This window comes from Leucoraja erinacea, chromosome 16, assembly GCF_028641065.1.
Source record: "Leucoraja erinacea ecotype New England chromosome 16, Leri_hhj_1, whole genome shotgun sequence".
Taxonomy (NCBI): domain Eukaryota; kingdom Metazoa; phylum Chordata; class Chondrichthyes; order Rajiformes; family Rajidae; genus Leucoraja; species Leucoraja erinaceus.
Genome location: NC_073392.1, coordinates 32,806,157 through 32,825,970, shown reverse-complemented (window position 1 = coordinate 32,825,970; position 19,814 = coordinate 32,806,157). Strand labels below are relative to the sequence as shown.

General features: G+C 42.3%; 2 protein-coding genes across 2 annotated transcripts in view; both read left to right on the top strand.

Annotated features, from left to right (window-relative positions):
* The window catches only part of tma7 (translation machinery associated 7 homolog), a 242,294-nt gene that overhangs the window by 116,341 nt on the left and 106,139 nt on the right, over nt 1–19,814 (top strand). The window lies entirely within an intron of this gene.
* Nucleotides 1–19,814, top strand: part of LOC129704762 (copine-9-like) — a 362,839-nt gene that overhangs the window by 256,288 nt on the left and 86,737 nt on the right. The window contains exon 7 of the mRNA XM_055648090.1: nt 12,162–12,225. Coding sequence (XP_055504065.1) covers nt 12,162–12,225 — 64 coding nt within the window. The remainder of the gene's footprint in view (nt 1–12,161; nt 12,226–19,814) is intronic.

The window sequence follows — 19,814 nt, the reverse complement described above, 5'->3', positions numbered from 1 at the left end:
TCTTTGTCTGACAATAGAACAAGCCATGCCAGCTACAGTCAGTTTTAAAGTTGGGCATCAACTAATGATTGGAAACAATTAAAAAAGACATTAAAATTAGATAACTTATCTCTTTTTCTTCCAATTGTGAATAATTCATTGTTTAAGCCTTCATGTTTAGACGGGGGTTTTACACAATGGAAGAATTATGGAATTAAAAATATAGGACACCTTTACAAGGAAGGCTCTTTTTTGACATTTCAGGAGTTGCAACAGATTTATGGACTTCGAGGAAATGATTATTTCAGATATCTTCAACTTAGAGATTATGTTAAATCGAATTCTAAAAATTTTCGAAATAGAAACCCAGAGATTCTTGATGAATGTTGGAATAAGCATCCTAATACAGAAAAATTAATATCTTATATATATAATATCTTATTAGATAGTGACATTCCTTTGACGGACTTATACAGACAAGCATGGGAAAAAGAATTAAATCAGGTAATAACGAAAGACACTTGGGAAGAAAGTCTACAACACATACATCAGTGTTCACTAAACGCGAGACATTCTCTAATACAATTTAAAGTAATACATAGGTTACATTACGCCAAAACAAAAATTACATAAAATTTTTCAACATATCTCACCTATATGTGATAAATGTCAACATTTAGAAGCTACGTTATCGCACATGTTTACAAACTGTACAAAAATTAAAAAATTTTGGGTAAATATTTTTAGTATAATTTCCAAAGTAACCAACACACAACTGGAACCAAACTCAAAATTAATAATACTCGGAATATTAGAATTAAATCAAACACTTAGAATAACACAAAGAAACTTTATCGATTACAGTTTAATAACAGGAAAAAAATTAATCCTAAAATTTTGGAAAGGCCCTACGGCCCCCACAATCAAAATGTGGATTATAGAAATGACGGAGACCTTAAACATGGAAAGAATCAGATTTTCCCTGTTGGATAAACAGGAATTATTCGTTGGAACATGGTCTCCTTTTATTGATTACTTAAAGGGCCAGAATAGTTCAGCACAGGAACCTGACTAGCACCCGGACTAAAGATTGGATGAAATGCTATACTTCGAAATGTACGAACATATCTCGAATGATGTTTTTAAACTCTAACAAATTTTTCCATTCTTCTTCAATTACCTCTTTCAATCCTCTTCCTTTTTTTTTTATTTTAGTTTTCTTTTTCCTTCTTCCCTCTCTCTATTTCATCTATCCCTTTAGCTCTATCTAGTTATAAAAAAAAAAACGAAGAAAAATGCAAAAAGTATTGGAGACAATGTAATAATAACTGACAATATTATCAATTTAAAAATGATGTAACAGTAATGATGTAATAGATCATGTACCTATCTCCAATAATAAAAAAATTAAATATAAAAAAAAAAAAAGAAATGGTCAGCAAATAGAATGAGCTATGTACAATATGGCATGGATTTTTATATAGTTAGGTTATTCAGTCTGTGTCATGGCTGTGAGCTTAAAGTGGCTTCAGTCCCATTGTGTGTGCACATCAAGAGGGGTGTTAGCTAATTAATACCTTTGGAAATCAGTCTTTGTCTGACAATAGAACAAGCCATGCCAGCTACAGTCAGTTTTAAAGTTGGGCATCAACTAATGATTGAGAGTTAAATCTAGAGGTATGATAAAGATATTTGCAGATGATACAAAAAATTGGGCATGCGATTGAAAAGCACTGTGGCACAGCGAAGAGTTACTGCCTACAGCACCAGGGACCCGGATCTGATCATGACTTTGTACATTCTTCCTTTGACCGCATGGATTTTCTCTGGGTGCTCCAGTTCCGTCCCACTATCCAAAGGCATGCAGATTTCAGTGGCCCTTTGTAAATTGCCCCAAGTGTGTAGATTGCAAAACTTGGACAACAAGGTCTGTCTGTGTCATATCTTGCCAGTTACCTGCCACAATACGGTGTTTAGAGGGATATGAGCCAAACGCAAGCAGGTGGGATTAGTGTAGATGGGACATGTTGGGCGGTGTGAGCAAGTTGGGCTGAAGGGCCTGTTTCCATGCTGTATGACTCTATGACTGTCAACCAGAAAGCAGACTTTTCCTTAAGCCTTGAACTTGAAGCTAAATATAGAATGAAATGAACATAAGATTGACGTATAAACTGAAATAGAACTGAGTATAGAAGTTGGGATGTAATGTTAAAATTGTACAAGGCATTGGTGATGCCAATTCTGGAGTATGGTGTACAATTTTGGTTGCCTAATTATAGGAAGGATGTCAACATAATAGAGAGAGTACAGCGGAGATTTACTAGAATGTTGCCTGGGTTTCAGCAACTAAGTTACAGAGAAAGGTTGAACAAGTTAGGTCTTTATTCTTTGGAGCACAGAAGGTTAAGGGGGGACTTGATAGAGGTCTTTAAAATGATGAGAGGGATAGACAGAGTTGACGTGGATAAGCTTTTCCCATTGAGAGTAGGGAAGATTCAAACAAGAGGACATGACTTGAGAATTAAGGGACAGAAGTTTAGGGGTAATACGAGGGGGAACTTCTTTACTCAGAGAGTGGTAGCTGTGTGGAATGAGCTTCCAGTGGAAGTGGTGGAGGCAGGTTCGATTTTATCATTTAAAAATAAATTTGATAGTTATATGGATGGGAAAGGAATGGAGGGTTATGGTCTGAGTGCAGGTAGATGGGACTAGGGGAAAATAAGTGTTCGGCTCGGACTAGAAGGGCCGAGATGGCCTGTTTCCGTGTTGTAATTGTTATATGGTTATATGGTTAAATAGAGCATAGAACATGGAACAATAATGCACAGGAACGGGATAGATGTTGCCTGACCCGCTGAGTTACTCCAGCATTTTGTGTCAATCTTTGGTGTCAAGCAGCATCTGCAGTTCCTTCCTACACGGGAACAGACCCTTTGGTCCACAGTATCTGTGCCGAACATGATGCCAAGATGAACTAATCTCGTCAGCCTGCACATGATCCATATCGAACCATTCCCTGCATATCCATGTGCCTATCTAAAAGCCTCTTGAAAGCCACTATCGTATCTGCCTCCACCAACACCCCTAGCAGTCCATTTTAGGCACCCACTACCCACTGTGTAAAACAAAATCTTGTCCTGCACATCTCCTTTAAACTTTGCCCCTTTCGCCTTAAACTGTTGGCAAGTTCAGGGTTTCTATATTAACACAGGCATAGAAATCATTCAAACAAATGAATTAGGAATTAGAAACCTTTCATACAAGGAAACAATCCACTATCCATCTCCATGGCAATTATGGAGCCTTCCTTTAGCACGGAGACTAAAACTGCACAATACTCCAAGTCGCTGCATGAGTATAGAGCATTTTTATATGTCGACATTTTTTGAGATTCTCACCATTTAAAAAAATCTGTCCTTCCTAGTGAATTGCATATCACAATTCTTATATTATATTCCATCTGCCACCCTTTAACCTACTTGCTTAATAACTTCTTCAAAATTCTTGAAAATTCCCTCATCCACCCCCACATCTTATTATCGTATCTCACATTCCACTTACACTTGCTGAAATCTTTTTCCAACTTCTGCGGCATAACATTAATAACAGCCTTCAAAACTGAAAACGTCTCCTGCCTCTCCTTAGCCAATGTTCTTTGTGCTTTGTCCTCCCTCTCCTCTCTTCCAGCTTTCTCCCCCAGGCAATCAGTCTGAAGAAGGGCCCCAATCCAAAACGTTACCTATCCACATTCTCCAGACATGCTGCTTGACCCACTGAGTGACTCCAGCACTCCAGTTTTCTTCCATGCTAATTTGTAACCCAAATCCTGTGAGCTATTACCTTAAAAAACACACATTTTTGCAGAGGGGTTGCTATTGAAAATCCCCATAGACTCAATCCACTTTTTACTTATTCACCCTGTTAGTTACAACCTCAACAAACTATTAGATATGTCAAAAACAATACCCTTTTCGTAACTGTTTATTGACCCTGTCTAATCAAATTATGGTTTTCGAAGTTCCCAGCTACAACTTTTGGTGGCACAGCTGTAAAGTTGCTGTCTTACAGCGCCAGTGACCCGGGTTCGATCCTGAGTACAGATACTATCTGTACGGAGTTTGCACATTCTCCCTGTGGCCACGTGGGTTTCCTCTAGGTTTTTCCAGTCTCCTCCCACATCTCAAAGCTGTGTAAATTATAGGTTAATTGGCCTCTGTAAATTGTCCCTCGTGTGTAGGGTAGAGCTGGTGAATGGACAATTGATAGTCGGCGTGGGCCCAGTGAGCCGAAGGGCCTATTTCCCTGCTGTATCTCCAAACTAAACTGAACTAAACTGATGTTTGGCTAATTGTTCTCTAGTTTCATATTTTTGGTATTTTCATCCTGGACAGGAGCGATGCATTTTCTATCTTCCAATCTGCTGGAATCCCGAAACTAGGAAATTTGGAGCAACTTTGAAATGCTTACTTTACAATACGGATCGCAGAATCATAAGTGGTGGAGTTCCTACTCTAAACTCTCAGCGAGCATAATATACCCTCACTGCGCAAAATCATAACATTGTCCCTGTTTACCTCAGTATATTATTATTTGGACACCCTCCACTTGCTAATAAAAGGGAACAATTTAATATTCAGTTCAGTCATCAGCTTATCACATTTAATTTTTCTGATTGATCAATTTGCATTTAGATCGGTATATAATTTAAGTCAAAAACATGGTAATGGAATGTGTAGGAAGGAATTGCAGATGCTGGTTTAAACCAAAGATAGACACAAAATGCTGGAGTACCTCAGCGGGACAAGCAGCATCTCTGGAGAGAAGGAATGGGTGACGTTTCGAGTCAAGACTCTTCTTCAGAATAATTTCTTCAGACTGTCTGAAGAAGGGTCTCGACCCGAAATGTCACCCATTCCTTCTCTCCAGAGATGCTGCCTGTCCAGCTGAGTTACTCCAACATTTTGTGTCTATATGGTGGTGAAAAATGACTCAAAGACTTTAATATACCATTATTTTTGCAAGGTACGATATTATCCGACACGTGCAGTATTAACTCTGGTTACAAAGGCCCACCATTTTTTATTCCCATTGATGCAAGTTGCAGGTTGTTTTATTGATGAATTTGGTAAAGCATCTGAGGAACAGTGAACCTTCCACAGAGTGGACAGCGTTGAGGTTGCTCATTAGTAAGCAGTGTAAAAGATCCTGCATGTTATTTCTCCTGCTTCTCAGAAAGGATCAAAAATAGAATCCTCGGAGTAGAAAACAACCAGAAAAAGAAGTTGATGTTCACTTCTGATGCGTGAATGTTTCTGTCACCATGTCTAATAGGATTTCCTTGTAAACACAAAGGGAATATGGAAACAACATCAGCAAATAGAACAATTAGATTCGGCACTGTCTGTGAGAAAAGCATATTAATATAAAATTGTGTCAATCAAACACAAATGAATATTGAAGCAAGGACAAATTTATCGGGGGGAGATTTAAAGGAGGGTCTTTAAAACGAAACTCAAAGCAGACTTACTGTAAATACCCAGCTGATCAGTGGGACGAGAAATACAGTTAACATTGTGGAAACATTGAACAAGCCAAGTGGTATCTTGTCTGAAGAAGGGTCTCGACCCGAATCGTCCCCCATTTGTTCTCTCCAGAGATGCTGCCTGTCCCACTCAGTTACTCCAGCATTTTGTGTCTACCAAGTGGTATCTTAGTTTAGTTTAGAGATAGAAACAGGCCCTTCGGCCCACCGAGTCCACGCCGATCAGCGATCCCTGCACATTAATACTATCCTACACACACTAGGGACAATTTTACATTTTATACCAAGCCAATTAACCTGTACGTCTTTGGAGTGTGGGAGGAAACTGGAGATCACAGAGAAAACCCACTCAAGTGGCGGGGAGAACGTACAAACTCCGTACAGACAGAACCCGTAGGCAGGATCAAACCCGGGTCTCTAGTGCTGTAAGGCAGCAACTCGAGTGCCACCTCGTATTTGTAGAAAGAGAAACAGAGATAGTGTTTCAGATTGATTAATTGATTGAAAAATACATCATGGAAACAGGGCCTTTGGCCTACCAGGACCACGCTGTCCATCAATCACCCACTCGCACTAGTTTTATGTTATCCAAATTTTGCATCCACTCCCTACACACCTGCACTTCTTTGGGATGTGAGAGGAAACCGGAGCACCCGGAGGAAACCCACGTGGTCACAGTGAGAATGTTCAAAGTCCACACAGTCCGAGGTCAGAATTGAACCCGGGCGCGGCGAGGCAGCAGTCCAACCAACTACATCACTGTAATGTCACTGTTTCAGTCAACAATGCAGCCTATACCACTGAGTGTTTCTTGCAGTTTATGTTTTCAGGTTTATTATTTTAGGTTTCTAACCTCTGCAGAATTTCGGTTTTGCTTAAAGGTGAGAAAAAATGAAGAGATGACTACATTAGGTACTGGCCTGTTTGTTTGCTGAAGACGTAACATTTCTTTACACACCCCAGGAAACAAAGTGATGTTTTATTTAAACTGCAAATGCTGTAAATCTGAGATAAAATCGGAAAATACCCAGGTAGATAGATCAGCCATGATTGAATGATTTGATGTAGGCTTGATGGGCTGAATGGCCTAATTCTGCTCCTATGACTTATGAACTATGAACATAACTCATCTCCCTAACGTGGCTTCAATGCGCGACCACTTCCACACCCTGGACGTTCCTCTTGTAGTCTGGGAATCACACGTAGGCTGCAGTACATAAGATTACCTTCCCTAAAGGACATTGATGAACTCGACGGGTCTTCACAAGCGTTTTCCAGTCATTTAATTAAATGAATTACTTAACTATATTAAAATTTCCAAGATATCGCAGGATTTGAATGCATGCTGAGAATATTTAGTCCTGAACTTTGGCTAGCTCGCCCAGTAATTGAAGCACTATGCTCCTGGATTGATTTGTTAGTGTTGATCTATCGAAGAATATTTTAATAATTAATTAACACCCAACATGGCCTTTCATTACTGCTTCTTAGAAATCAGTTCTTTGTGTGTTTTGTTATGGAACTAACTGTGTGAGATTAAACACATTGTGAAGAGAACACAGGAAATCGAATTTACAACATAATTGAAATTGTTGCTTTCTCTAATGATCAGCCTTCTCTCGTTTCTACTGTGTGCATTTCTAAAGGTTATTTTGGGGTACTTTGTATTCATCATGTTGAAAGCCGTCAGAAGGATAGAATATCTTTTTATTTTTTGGTATGGAGTTTCAAAATAACTAGCCCCTTATCAAATGAAGTATAGATTAGGCTGAGAATGAAGACTCCTTTACTTCTGCTGCATTCATGTGTTTGTGTGGGGCCTCTGTGGGTGAGAATTGCAAGTTTCCAGTCTCTGCTCTTTCTTTTATTGGCCAAATTCTGTGCTATCCCAGTCTTGCTGCTCCGTATTTTTTATTCATGTTGTTGAATTTTTGTGGGAATATCCATTTGGGAATCAACACTATGATCCCAAATTTAATGGTTCAAATGGCACCTTATTGTCACGTGTGCACTGTGCAGTGAAATTCTTCTTGCATAGATCACTCATGCAGGGGCGCAAAACCCGGGGGGGTCAGAGGGGACACGTCCCCCCCCCCCATGTTTTGAGAGGTGGGGGACATCCCCCCAAGTTTTTGTAATCCGGATTTTAACATATACGCTTTTAGCGCTGGATTGAGCCTCCGAAGCCTCGCGCGTGTGTGTGAGTGTGCCCATGCGCACGTGGCCGCCAAAAAAATTGTGTCCCCCGTCCCCTCCATGTTGTGATAGCGAGTTCCGCTCTTGCACTCATGCATGAGCTGCCTTATTTTGGCTCCATTTACTGAAAGTCCAAAGCCGTGTGCTTGATGCACTGGAGCGGCTCCCGATTCAGATAAACCCCAGGCTGCTACAGGGCCTCCTCCGTCACCCTGGGCTGGCATGGCCAGTGAACCGACGTACCTCTCCTTGCCCAACTATATTTTTTGTCCCAGGAGCACCTCCTGCAGCCGATCTTGAAGGTGCTGGAGGCAAAACATCTTAAGCAATGTAACATTTCTCCCTTTCCTGCACTGCGCAGTATCAATTAGCTCTATATTAGTAACCGCTGTAGCAGTGGAGACCATTTTCTCAAGGAACTGAATTATGATTGAACTTTGGACCCTTTTAATGACAGGACACTTTGGTCACATAATGGTGAGGTCTGCATAAAATGTCCCACGAGTTAACTTATTTAATCACCATGTAACTAGTTGTTATGGGGACAGCAAGAGAAGCAAACCATGAGATGTCGAACTAACCAGACTGCTTTACAGTTTCATTAGGCGTGGTAATGTCAACAACTTGCACCCTGACCTATTCAGAATATTAAAAGCAAAGAAAGATGGGAAATTTCATTAAACTGGTGACATGATAAAAAAAAAATACTCTTACTGTAGAATGTGGAACTAAAAGTTAACATGGGGAAAGTATTCATTCATCATCGTTGAAAACATTAGTGACGCAGTGGTGCTGGTTTCTGACACGAACGGTGACAGACGTACCACACATCTCTGTCCTCCAGTTCCTGCAGACTTCCGCCGCTGGAAGTATAGGATTTTGGTGTGTGTGTTTCATCATCATTCCTTACAATGCTATGTACGACAGTGGTCGCAACTTCTACTGAAGTATGGCTGGCCGTCGGCTTGCTGGAAGCTCATCCGCCTTTTGACAGGTCTTGTTTTTGGTCCTGCTGGGGGGTCCACAGCCCACTGCACACCTGGCAAACCAGGTGGGGGAGACGGTTTAGTCGCCGCCTATTTGACCATGGAGCAGGTAGCACGGGTTTACATAGTACCCGTGGCGGGGGGGATCTCCCCCCGGCCTGACCTGAAAGTAAACTGCAAGGTGACTTGGATAGGCTGGGTGAGTGGGCAAATGTTTGGCAGATGCAGTATAATGTGGATAAATGTGAGGTTATCCATTTTGGTGGCAAAAACGGGAAAGCAGATTATTATCTAAATGGTGGCCGATTGGGAAAGGGGGAGATACAGCGAGACCTGGGTGTCATGGTACACCAGTCATTGAAGGTAGGCATGCAGGTGCAGCAGGCAGTAAAGAAAGCAAATGGTATGTTGGCTTTCATAGCAAGAGGATTTGAGTATAGGAGCAGGGAGGTTCTACTGCAGTTGTACAGGGTCTTGGTGAGACCACACCTGGAGTATTGCATGCAGTTTTGGTCTCCAAATCTGAGGAAGGACATTATTGCCATAGAGGGAGTGCAGAGAAGGTTCACCAGACTGATTCCTGGGATGTCAGGACTGTCTTATGAAGAAAGACTGGATAGACTTGGTTTATACTCTCTAGAATTTAGGAGATTGAGAGGGGATCTTATAGAAACTTACAAAATTCTTAAGGGGTTGGACAGGCTAGATGCAGGAAGATTGTTCCCGATGTTGAGGAAGTCCAGGACAAGGGGTCACAGCTTAAGGATAAGGGGGAAATCCTTTAGAACCGAGATGAGGAGAACTTTTTTCACACAGAGAGTGGTGAATCTCTGTAACTCTCTGCCACAGAGGGTAGTTGAGGCCAGTTCATTGGCTATATTTAAGAGGGAGTTAGATGTGGCCCTTGTGGCCAAGGGGATCAGAGGGTATGGAGAGAAGGCAGGTACAGGATACTGAGTTGATGATCAGCCATGATCATATTGAATGGCGGTGCAGGCTCGAAGGGCCGAATGGCCTACTCCTGCACCTAATTTCTATGTTTCTATGTTTCTAAACGAGTACGAATATAAAGTTACAGAGCCATACAGCAAGAAATCAGGCCCCTCAACCCAACTCATCTATGCTGACCAAGATGCCCCATCTAAGCTAGTCCCATTTCCCCACGTTTTGCCCATATCTCTTTAAAATGTTCTTATCCATGTATCCAAGTGTCTTTTAAATGCTATTATAGTACCTGCCTCAACTACCTCCTCTGGCAACATGTTCCATATTCCCACCATCCTCTGAGTGGAAAAATGACCCTCAGCTTCCCATTAAATCTTTCCCCTCTCACCTTAAGCCTATGTGCTCCAGTTCTTGATATCCCTGCCCTTGGTGAAAGACTCTGTGCATTCACTCATGATTTTATACACATCAATAAGATCATTCCTCAACATTCCTCTAAATTGAACACAATACTTCAAATGCAGCATCACAAACATCTTGTCCAATCTCAACACAATGTCCCAGGTTCTATACTCAGTACCCTGACTGATGAAGGGCAATGTACCAAAAGCCTTCTTTACCAGCCAATCTGCGTGTGACATCACTTTCAGGTATCTATGTACATGTACTCTTTGATTTCCCCTGTCTACAACATTCCCCAGGGCCCCACCATTCACTGTGAAGATCCTGCCCTGCTCTGATTCCCCAAATTAACCTCATGCATCCATCTGCATTAAACTCCATGAACCATTCCTCAGTCTGGATGAACATGAATAATAACACTTGCTGAATAAACATTATCACCAATAACCTTGTATTGTAGTGTACTTTATATATGTATATATATAGCTTAAGATAATAGCATGTGCTGCTGTGTGCAATATGGACTTTAAGCATCCATTTTATTGGAATGTTTTTTTTCGAAGGTGGAACTGATTACATTGATCAGAATTTCAGAGGCTTCAGTGTTACTTAGGAGTGTGAAAGTTGGTTGGGAGTGTTGCGTGCGTTGCGTGCGTGTGGGGGGGGGGGGGGGGGGAATCACGTGGAATCTGGGAGGGTCCTAATGTAAGAGGTTTGGGCAATTAGAGGAAAGGGAGGATGGGGGGGGGGGGGGGGAGGCAGGGTCTGAGTGTCATTGTGTTGAGGGTTTGACAGAGTGGAGTTGAGGATGTGTGGAGCGAAGTGGCCCAGCATAATGGAAATTCAGTGACAGGCCCTCCGATCCAGATTACATTGTCAAGATCTGGGAATGTCCATTGATGGCCACTGCTGGGACATCATGGTGGCACAGTGGTGCAGCAGTAGAGCTGCTGCCTTACAGAGCCTTAGACTCGGGTTTGATCCTGACTACGGGTGCTGTCTGTACAGAGTTTGTACTTTCTACCTTTGACCACATGGGTTTACTCCAGGTGCTCTGGTTTCCCCCCCCACACTCCAAAGATGTACAGGTTTGCTGGTTTATTGGCTTTGGTAAGTTGTGAAATTGTCTGGTGGGCAGAAGGGCCTGTTTCCTCACTGTAGCTTCAAAGTCTAAAGTCTAAGGTTTTGCATTGGGAATTATGTCTTTCTGTGCATCCATGATGTGTGGGCATTAAAGGTAACTCGGGTCTCAGCCGAGATTCCAAAAGGCCATAAAACAGCCTGGAAATGGTCATTATGGTACGTAACTACCTATTGAACTCATGCACGACTTAGTTGTAATCAGGTACAGTGTGATTTGGCTGGATAGCATGCTAACAACATTTTTTCCACTTTTTCTTGATATGGGGAGAAGGTAGGAAAATGATTGGGGGTTGAGTGGGAAAGATAGATCAGCCATGATCGAATGGCAGGGCAGACTTAATGGGCCGAATGGTCTAATTCTGCTAGAACTTATGAACTTTTGAATGTGACAATAATTAACCAATACCAATATTAACACCACTTTGGAAGAACTTGTTTTTCAGTTGCAGACATTGAGCACAAAACCATGGTGTCAAATAAGTGTGGTGTTGTGATTTTGATTTGCAATATACCATCTAATGGTGTGGGGGTCACACATTCAGTTGCAGTTTTCCAAAGGGAATTGAATAAATATTGGAAAGTAGAATTTTTTGCAGGATTATGGAGAAAGAGCAGAAAAAAGTGATGACTAACTAGATTGTTCCACAGTGGTCTAGTACAAACTGCGTAGGCCAAATGGCCACCATCTGCGCAGTAATGAGTCTATGGTTCTAAAATAGATATTGTCAAGGAATAAGAGGATAAATTACTTCTTGTTTTGGTTCTAATTAACTAAAGCAGTTTTACCTTGTCATATTTTAATAAGGTGCAAAGCTGCCATGGCAAACCTCAGAGGCTAAAAGTCTGCTTTTAATTGTGTGTTGTAGGACGGCTCCTAGGCCTCAATCTGTCATCTTTCTGGGTCTCTGTAATAAAGTGTGCTGCCTTGAGTAAATGAGTGATGGTCTGTTCTCTTCCCATGTCTCCAGGGGCGTCCCCGGCAAAAAATGTGGAATGCTGATCTTGTCTGCTGAAGAATTAAGCAACTGTCGGGTCAGTTTGGGCAGTATTTCCTTGTTATTGTTTGCATGTTGGCATTAGTACGTGTTTTCTTTTATCATTTTAGTAACGGGCATCACATTACGTCCCTGCCCGACTCCCCGAGTGTTCCTGAATGGTAAAATAGTCTGATGAAATGTCGCCTCTAACAAGAGAAGGCAGCACGATGGCGCAGCGGTAGAGTTGCTGCCTGACAGCGCCAGAGACCCGGGTTCGATCCTGACTACGGGTGCTGTCTGTGCGGAGTTTGTACGTTCTCCCTGTGCCTGCATGGGTTTTCCCCGATGCCCCGGTTTCCTCCCACACTCTGAAGACGTACAGGTTTGGAGGCTAATTGGCTTCGGTAAAATTGTAAATTATCCCTAGTACGTGCAGGATAGTGTTAGTGTGCGGGGATCGCTGGTCGACGCAGACTCAGTGGGCTGAAGGGCCTGTTTCTGTGCTGTATCTCTAAACGAAACCTTCATTATTGTGCTTTGGACTCACTCAAATTTATCATTCAATTATGCCATTTTACTGCTTTTATGGATGACAAAAGAGGTTAGGAGGGCAAATAATTCAGCACCGACATGTTTTAGTACAAGTGCATTACAAAGGCACATGAATAATTTGTCATAAACCAAACAACGCAGCAGAGCCAACGTGGGAGAAGGGGTGAATATTAGGCAAATTGTAATGGTTGACTTTATGAGTCAAAGAGACATATAGCATGGAAACGGGCCCTTCGGTCTGACTTGCCCACACTGACCAACATCCACACTAGTCCCACTTGCGTAGATTTGGTCCATATCCCTCCAAACCTATCCTGTCTATGTACCTGCCTAAATGTTTTTTAAACTTTACAATAGTACCTTCCTCAACTGCCCCCTCCAGCAGCTTGTTCCATACAACCCACCACCCTTTGTGTGAGAAAGTTACCTAGTCTTTCCCACCTTACTTTAAGCCTATGGCCTCTGGTTCTCTGGGCAAGAGACTCTGTGCGTTTACCCGATCTATTCCTCTACTGAAATTGTACACCTCGATAAGATCACCGTCCGCCCCCTGCACTCCAAGGAATAAACTATGTTGGCAATTGGTCGGCTCGACTAAGACGGAATAGATTCCACCTGACCTTCACACATCGGCAAAAGAAAAGATTACTTTTGCCAATATTGTCAATTCCCTTTTTAATTGGCAGAACCTTTCAAGAATCAAAAAGCTCCTTCCCCTCCTGTGCAAATTCTACCGGCTTCGATAAGTAATGCCTGACTGACGCTGATTTGATTGTAATGTTTTTCAATTGCACATGTAATTCCCCTTCAGCAGCTAATGAGACGAGCTTCTGCAGCAGACAGTGGTTTAAAGATGCATTTCTCCCAGGCTGTTTGGGTTTCATGAGCCTGACCCGCTGGGCTCTCGGTGTTGATTGAGGAGAAAGGCAGTCGTGATGTTGCAACACTTAAAGACCATGGCTGACGTCAAACATTTCTTAAGAAGGGCTCAGAAATTGGCAGAAACAACTCCCAGAGGTTACAAAGTGGTTCATGCCTGCACTTGCATTGATATTTTATTGACTTCAAAATAAATATGAGAGGGGGAGGCGACGAGTGAAAATCAGAGATAAGAGTTGAGGCTTTGGCTATCGAGATCTGACGGATGCGCCAGCCATTTGTAGAGGACAGCTGGTAGGATCAGATGAACCAAGCCAAATTGACTTCAGGAGAAAGTAATTTATTTCTGCCACCTTCAAAGTAGCCCACAACACTCGTGCTCAATAATGTTGAAAGAGACTGTTGCAGTATCAGAAAAACATACTTATCGCAAAAGAAAATCCATCTTGGCAGGTATTCAAAATCGAGCATGTAGCCCATCCGCTCACAGGGTCAGTGTCAAAACACAATTGGCCCGACATTTTCAGCAGCAAAGAAGATTTCAACTGCAAATGTTGGATGATACAGTGGCACAGCTGGTGGAGCTGATGCCTCGCAGTGCCGGAGACCCGGGTTCAAACCTGATCTCCGCGTCGGTTTCCTCCAGTTTCTCTGGTTGCCTGCCAAACCTCAAAGATGCGCGGGTTGGTACATTAATTGGCCACTGTACATTGCCTTCAGTATGTAGTTTAGTTTAGAGATGCAGCATTGGAAACAGGCACTTTGGCCCACCTAGCCCATGCCTATCATCGATCACCCATTCACATTAGTTCTATATTATCTCGTGTTCTCATCAGCTCTCTACACACTGGGGGCATTTTACAGAGGGTCAATTAACCTACAAACCCGCACGCCTTTGGCATGTGGGAGGAAATTAGAACAAGCGGAGGAAACTCATGCTGTCACTGGGAGAACGTACAAACTCCACACAGCCAGCATCCGAGGCCAGGATTGAATCTCTGGCACTCTGGTGAGGCAGCGACTCTGCCAGCTGCACCACTGTGCTGCCCATAGATTCATGGCAGAATGTAGGGAGAGTTGATAGAACATAGGGAGAAGGGAATTAAAGTAGAATACAGTGAGAAGCAGATTAATGGTGTAAATGGGTGGTTGATGATCAGTGTGGCTCAGTGGCCTGGATCTGTGCAGTCCTCTATATGTGAGAAGGAACTGCAGATGCTGGTTTAAACCGGAAATAGACACAATATTGCTGGAGTAACTCAGCGGGACAGGCAGCATCACTAGATATAAGGAATAGGTGACGTTTTAGGTCGAGACAGTCTGAAGATGCTGCCTGTCCCGCTGAATTGCTCCAGCATTTTGAGTCTATCTTCTGTATTCTCTATGACTCTACAAATCGGCTGCAGAATCAGCTGGAACTCCGAGGTTTAACTTGCAGGCAATAGACAATAGACAATAGGTGCAGCTGCAGGCCATCCGGCCCTTCGAGCCAGCACCGCCATTCAGTGTGATCATGGCTGATCATCACCAATCGGTACCCCGTTCCTGCCTTCTCCCCATATCCCCTGACACCATATAACCATATAACAATTACAGCACGGAAACAGGCCATCTCGGCCCTTCTAGTCTGTGCCGAACACTTACTCTCACCTAGTCCCATCTATCTGCACTCAGACCATAACCCTCCATTCCTTTCCCGTCCATATACCTATCCAATTAATTTTTAAATTATAAAATCGAACCTGCCTCCACCACTTCCACTGGAAGCTCATTCCACACAGCTACCACTCTCTGAGTAAAGAAGTTCCCCCTCATGTTACCCCTAAACTTTTGTCCCTTAATTCTCAAATCATGTCCTCTTGTTTGAATCTTCCCTACTCTCAATGGAAAAAGCTTATTCACGTCAACTCTGTCTATCCCTCTCATCATTTTAAAGACCTCTATCAAGTCCCCCCTTAACCTTCTGCGCTCCAAAGGATAAAGACCTAACTTGTTTAACCTTCTCTGTAACTTAGGTGCTGAAACCCAGGCAACATTCTAATAAATCTCCTCTGTACTCTCTCTATTTTGTTGACATCTTTCCTATAATTTGGCAACCAAAATTGTACACCATACTCTAGAATTGGCCTCACCAATGCCTTGTACAATTTTAACATTACATCCCAACTTCTATACTCAATCTATACTCCACTATCTTTAAGTGCCCTATCTAGCTCTCTCTTGAAAGTATCCAGAGACTACATACAGTGGCTTGCAAAAGTATTCATACCCCTTGAACTTTTCCACATTTTGTCACGTTACAACCACAAACGTAAATGTATTTTATTGGGATTTTATGTGATAGACCAACACAAAGTGGCGCATAATTGTGCAGTGGAAGGAAAATGATACATGCTTTTCAAATCTTTTTACAAATAAAAAACTGAAAAGTGTGGCATGCAAAAGTATTCAGCCTCCTTTACTCTGATACCCCTAAATAAAATCCAGTGCAACCAATTGCCTTCAGAAGTCACCTAATTAGTAAATAGAGTCCACTTGTGTAATCTAATCTCAGTATAAATACAGCTGTTCTGTGAAGGCCTCAGAGGTTTGTTAGAGAACATTAGTGAACACACAGCATCATGAAGCCCAAGGAACACACCAGACAGGTCAGGGATAAAGTTGTGGAGAAGTTTAAAGCAGGGTTAGGTTATAAAAAAAATATCCCAAGCTTTGAACATCTCACGGAGCACTGTTCAATCCATCATCCGAAAATGGAAAGAGTATGGCACAACTGCAAACCTACCAAGACATGGCCGTCCACCTAAACTGACAGGCCGGGCAAGGAGAGCATTGATCAGAGAAGCAGCCAAGAGGCCCATGGTAACTCTGGAGGAGCTGCAGAGATCCACAGCTCAGGTGGGAGAATCTGTCCACAGGACAACTATTAGTCGTGCACTCCACAAATCGGGCCTTTATGGAAGAGTGGCAAGAAGAAAGCCATTGTTGAAAAAAAGCCTTAAGAAGTCCCATTTGCAGTTTGCCACAAGCCATGTGGGGGACACAGCAAACATGTGGAGGAAGGTGCTCTGGTCAGATGAGACCAAAATTGAAGTTTTTGGCCTAAATGCAAAACGCTATGTGTGGCGGAAAACTAACACTGCACATCACCCTGAACACACCATCCCCACTGTGAAACATGGTGGTGGCAGCATCATGCTGTGGGGATGCTTTTCTTCAGCAGGGACAGGGAAGCTGGTCAGAGTTGATGGGAAGATGGATGGAGCCAAATACAGAATCTTGGAAGAAAACCTGTTAGAGTCTGCAAAAGACTTGAGACTGGGGCAGAGGTTCACCTTCCAGCAGGACAACGACCCTAAACATACAGCCAGAGCAATGGAGTGGTTTAGATCAAAGCATATTCATGTGTTAGAATGGCCCAGTCAAAGTCCAGATCTAAATCCAATTGAGAATCTCTGGCAAGACTTGAAAATTGCTGTTCACAGACGCTCTCCATCCAATCTGACTGAGCTTGAGCTATTTTGCAAAAAGAATGGGCAAAACTGTCAGTCTCTAGATGTGCAAAGCTGAGACATACCCCAAAAGACTTGCAGCTGTAATTGCAGCAAAAGGTGGTTCTACAAAGTATTGACTCAGGGGGGCTGAATACTTTTGCATGCCACACTTTTCAGTTTTTTATTTGTAAAAAAATTTTAAAACCATGTATCATTTTCCTTCCACTTCACAATTATGCACAACTTTGTGTTGGTCTATCACATAAAATCCCAATAAAATACATTTACGTTTGTGGTTGTAACGTGACAAAATGTGGAAAAGTTCAAGGGGTATGAATATTTTTGCAAGCCACTGTATGTGACTAAGTTATCAGGTTCATTTCTTCTGATAACCTTTTGTTGGAATAATAAAGAGCTTTTGGCATCACCCTTCATTTGCACCCTTAAATTAATGCCTGCTAGTTTATTGATTGAAAGATATAGCATGGAAACAGGGCCTACAGCCCACCGAGGCCATGCTGAGCATCGATCACCTGCTCACACTAGTTCTATGTTACTCCACTTTCACATCCATTTCCTACACACTAGGGTCAATTTACAGATGCCCATCACCCTGCAAGTCCACCCATCTTTGGGATGTGGGGGGGAACCAAATTCTCTGCAGCCTCTTGTAGCCTTGGGCTTAGCAGTTACCACACCATGAATGAATGAATGAATGGATGAATGAATGCATGATTGGATGAATGAATGAATGAATGAATGGATGACTGAGTGAATGCATGCATGTAATGAATGAATGAATGAATGAGTGAATGCATGAATGAATGATGAATGAATGAATGAATGAATGAATGATGAATGAATGAATGAATGAATGAATGAATGATGAATGAATGAATGAATGAATGAAAACTTTACACCAACGCTATGACTAGCGACCATAAACCAATCGACCATCAATCGCCAGTTTACACTATGTTATCCACTTTTCCACCCATTCCTTACATACTGGGGCCAATTTACAGAGGCTAATTAACCCAAAAACTCGCATGTCTTCGGGATGTGCGAGGAAACTGAAACCCACGTGGCCGCAGGAAGGACGTGCAAACTCCACATAGATTCAATGATTCACTGATTCAATATTGTCACCTGTACCTAGGTGCAGTGAAATGCTTTGTTTTGCATGCAGCCCATAAAAAGCATACAGCACACTTCACTTAAGCAGTACACAAATGTTGCCACAGTTTGACGCTGACAAGGTTACAAAACTTTGTGATAACACCCTAGGTCAGGATCGAACCCAGGTCTCTGGTGCTGGGAGGCAGCAGGTCTTTAAGCTGCACCACTGTGCTGCCCTTGCCACTTTGCTGCCCTAACACAGATTTGCCATGTAAATGAAGCACTGTTCATTGTTTTTTGTAATCACTAACCAAGAGTGAGATGGGAGAGCTTTCACCAGACGGGCTACAGCCGTTCCAGTTCAAGAAGGTGGCATCTCCCCAAGGAGATAAATACTCACCTTACCCTCAACAACCACATCTCGAAAACTGAATCAATATTTTACATCCTTGGCAATTCAAATCATTTCTGTTACATTTGAAAATGAAACTATTTTTCCATCTCTCATTCTGACTTCAAATTCAAAATACTCATATATGTTGAAACTTTTGATTAACGGATTATTAGTTTGACGGGCTGAGGAAAATCCAGTTACAACCCAGTGGTATGAATATTGATTTCTCCAAATTCAAGAAAACCTTGCATCCCCTTTCTCTCTGTCCCTCCCCTACCACAGTCGTTCTACTAGTTTCACTGTCGTCCTGCCTAATTTCACTGCTTGTGTCACCTTCTCCACAGCCAACAATGGACCATTGTGGGCTCCACATTTCCTTGATCATTGTTGCTGGCTTTGATTTGTTCTTTTCATGACTTTCATTTATCTGTTCTTTTTACCTTTTCACACCTCTAGTTTCCCTCTCCCAAGAATCTCAATCTGAAGGGTCTTGACCCGAAACGTCTCCTATTCATTTTCTCCAGGGATGCCACCTGACCCACTGAATTACTCCAGCATTTTGTGTCTATCTTTGGTGTAAACCAGCATCTGCAGTTCCTTCGTACATACATCCAATTGAATGTTAATTCAATTTAAGGTCACATGGTCATAATGGGATAAGAGCAGAATAAGGCGATTCGGCTCATCAAGTCTACTCTGCCATTTTCAATCATGGCTGATGGATCTCTCCCTCCTAACCCCATTCTCCTGCCTTCTCCCCATAACCCCTGGCACCTGTATTAATCAAGAATCTATCTATCTCTGCCTTAAAAATATCAATTGGCTTTACTAGAATGTTGCCTGGGTTTAAACAACTAATTTACAGAGAAAGGTTGAATAAGTTAGGTCTTTATTCTCTGGAGCGCAGAAGGTTAAGGGGGGACTTGATAGAGGTCTTTAAAATGATGAGAGGGATAGACAGAGTTGACGTGGATCAGCTTTTCCCTTTGAGATTAGGGAAGATTCAAACAAGAGGACATGACTTCACAATTAAGGGACAGAAGTTTAGGGGTAACATGAGGGGGAACTTCTTTACTCAGAGAGTGGTAGCGGTGTGGAATGAGCTTCCAGTGGAAGTGGTGGAGGCAGGTTCGTTGGTATCATTTAAAAATAAATTGGATAGGCATATGGATGAGAAGGGAATGGAGGGTTATGGTATGAGTGCAG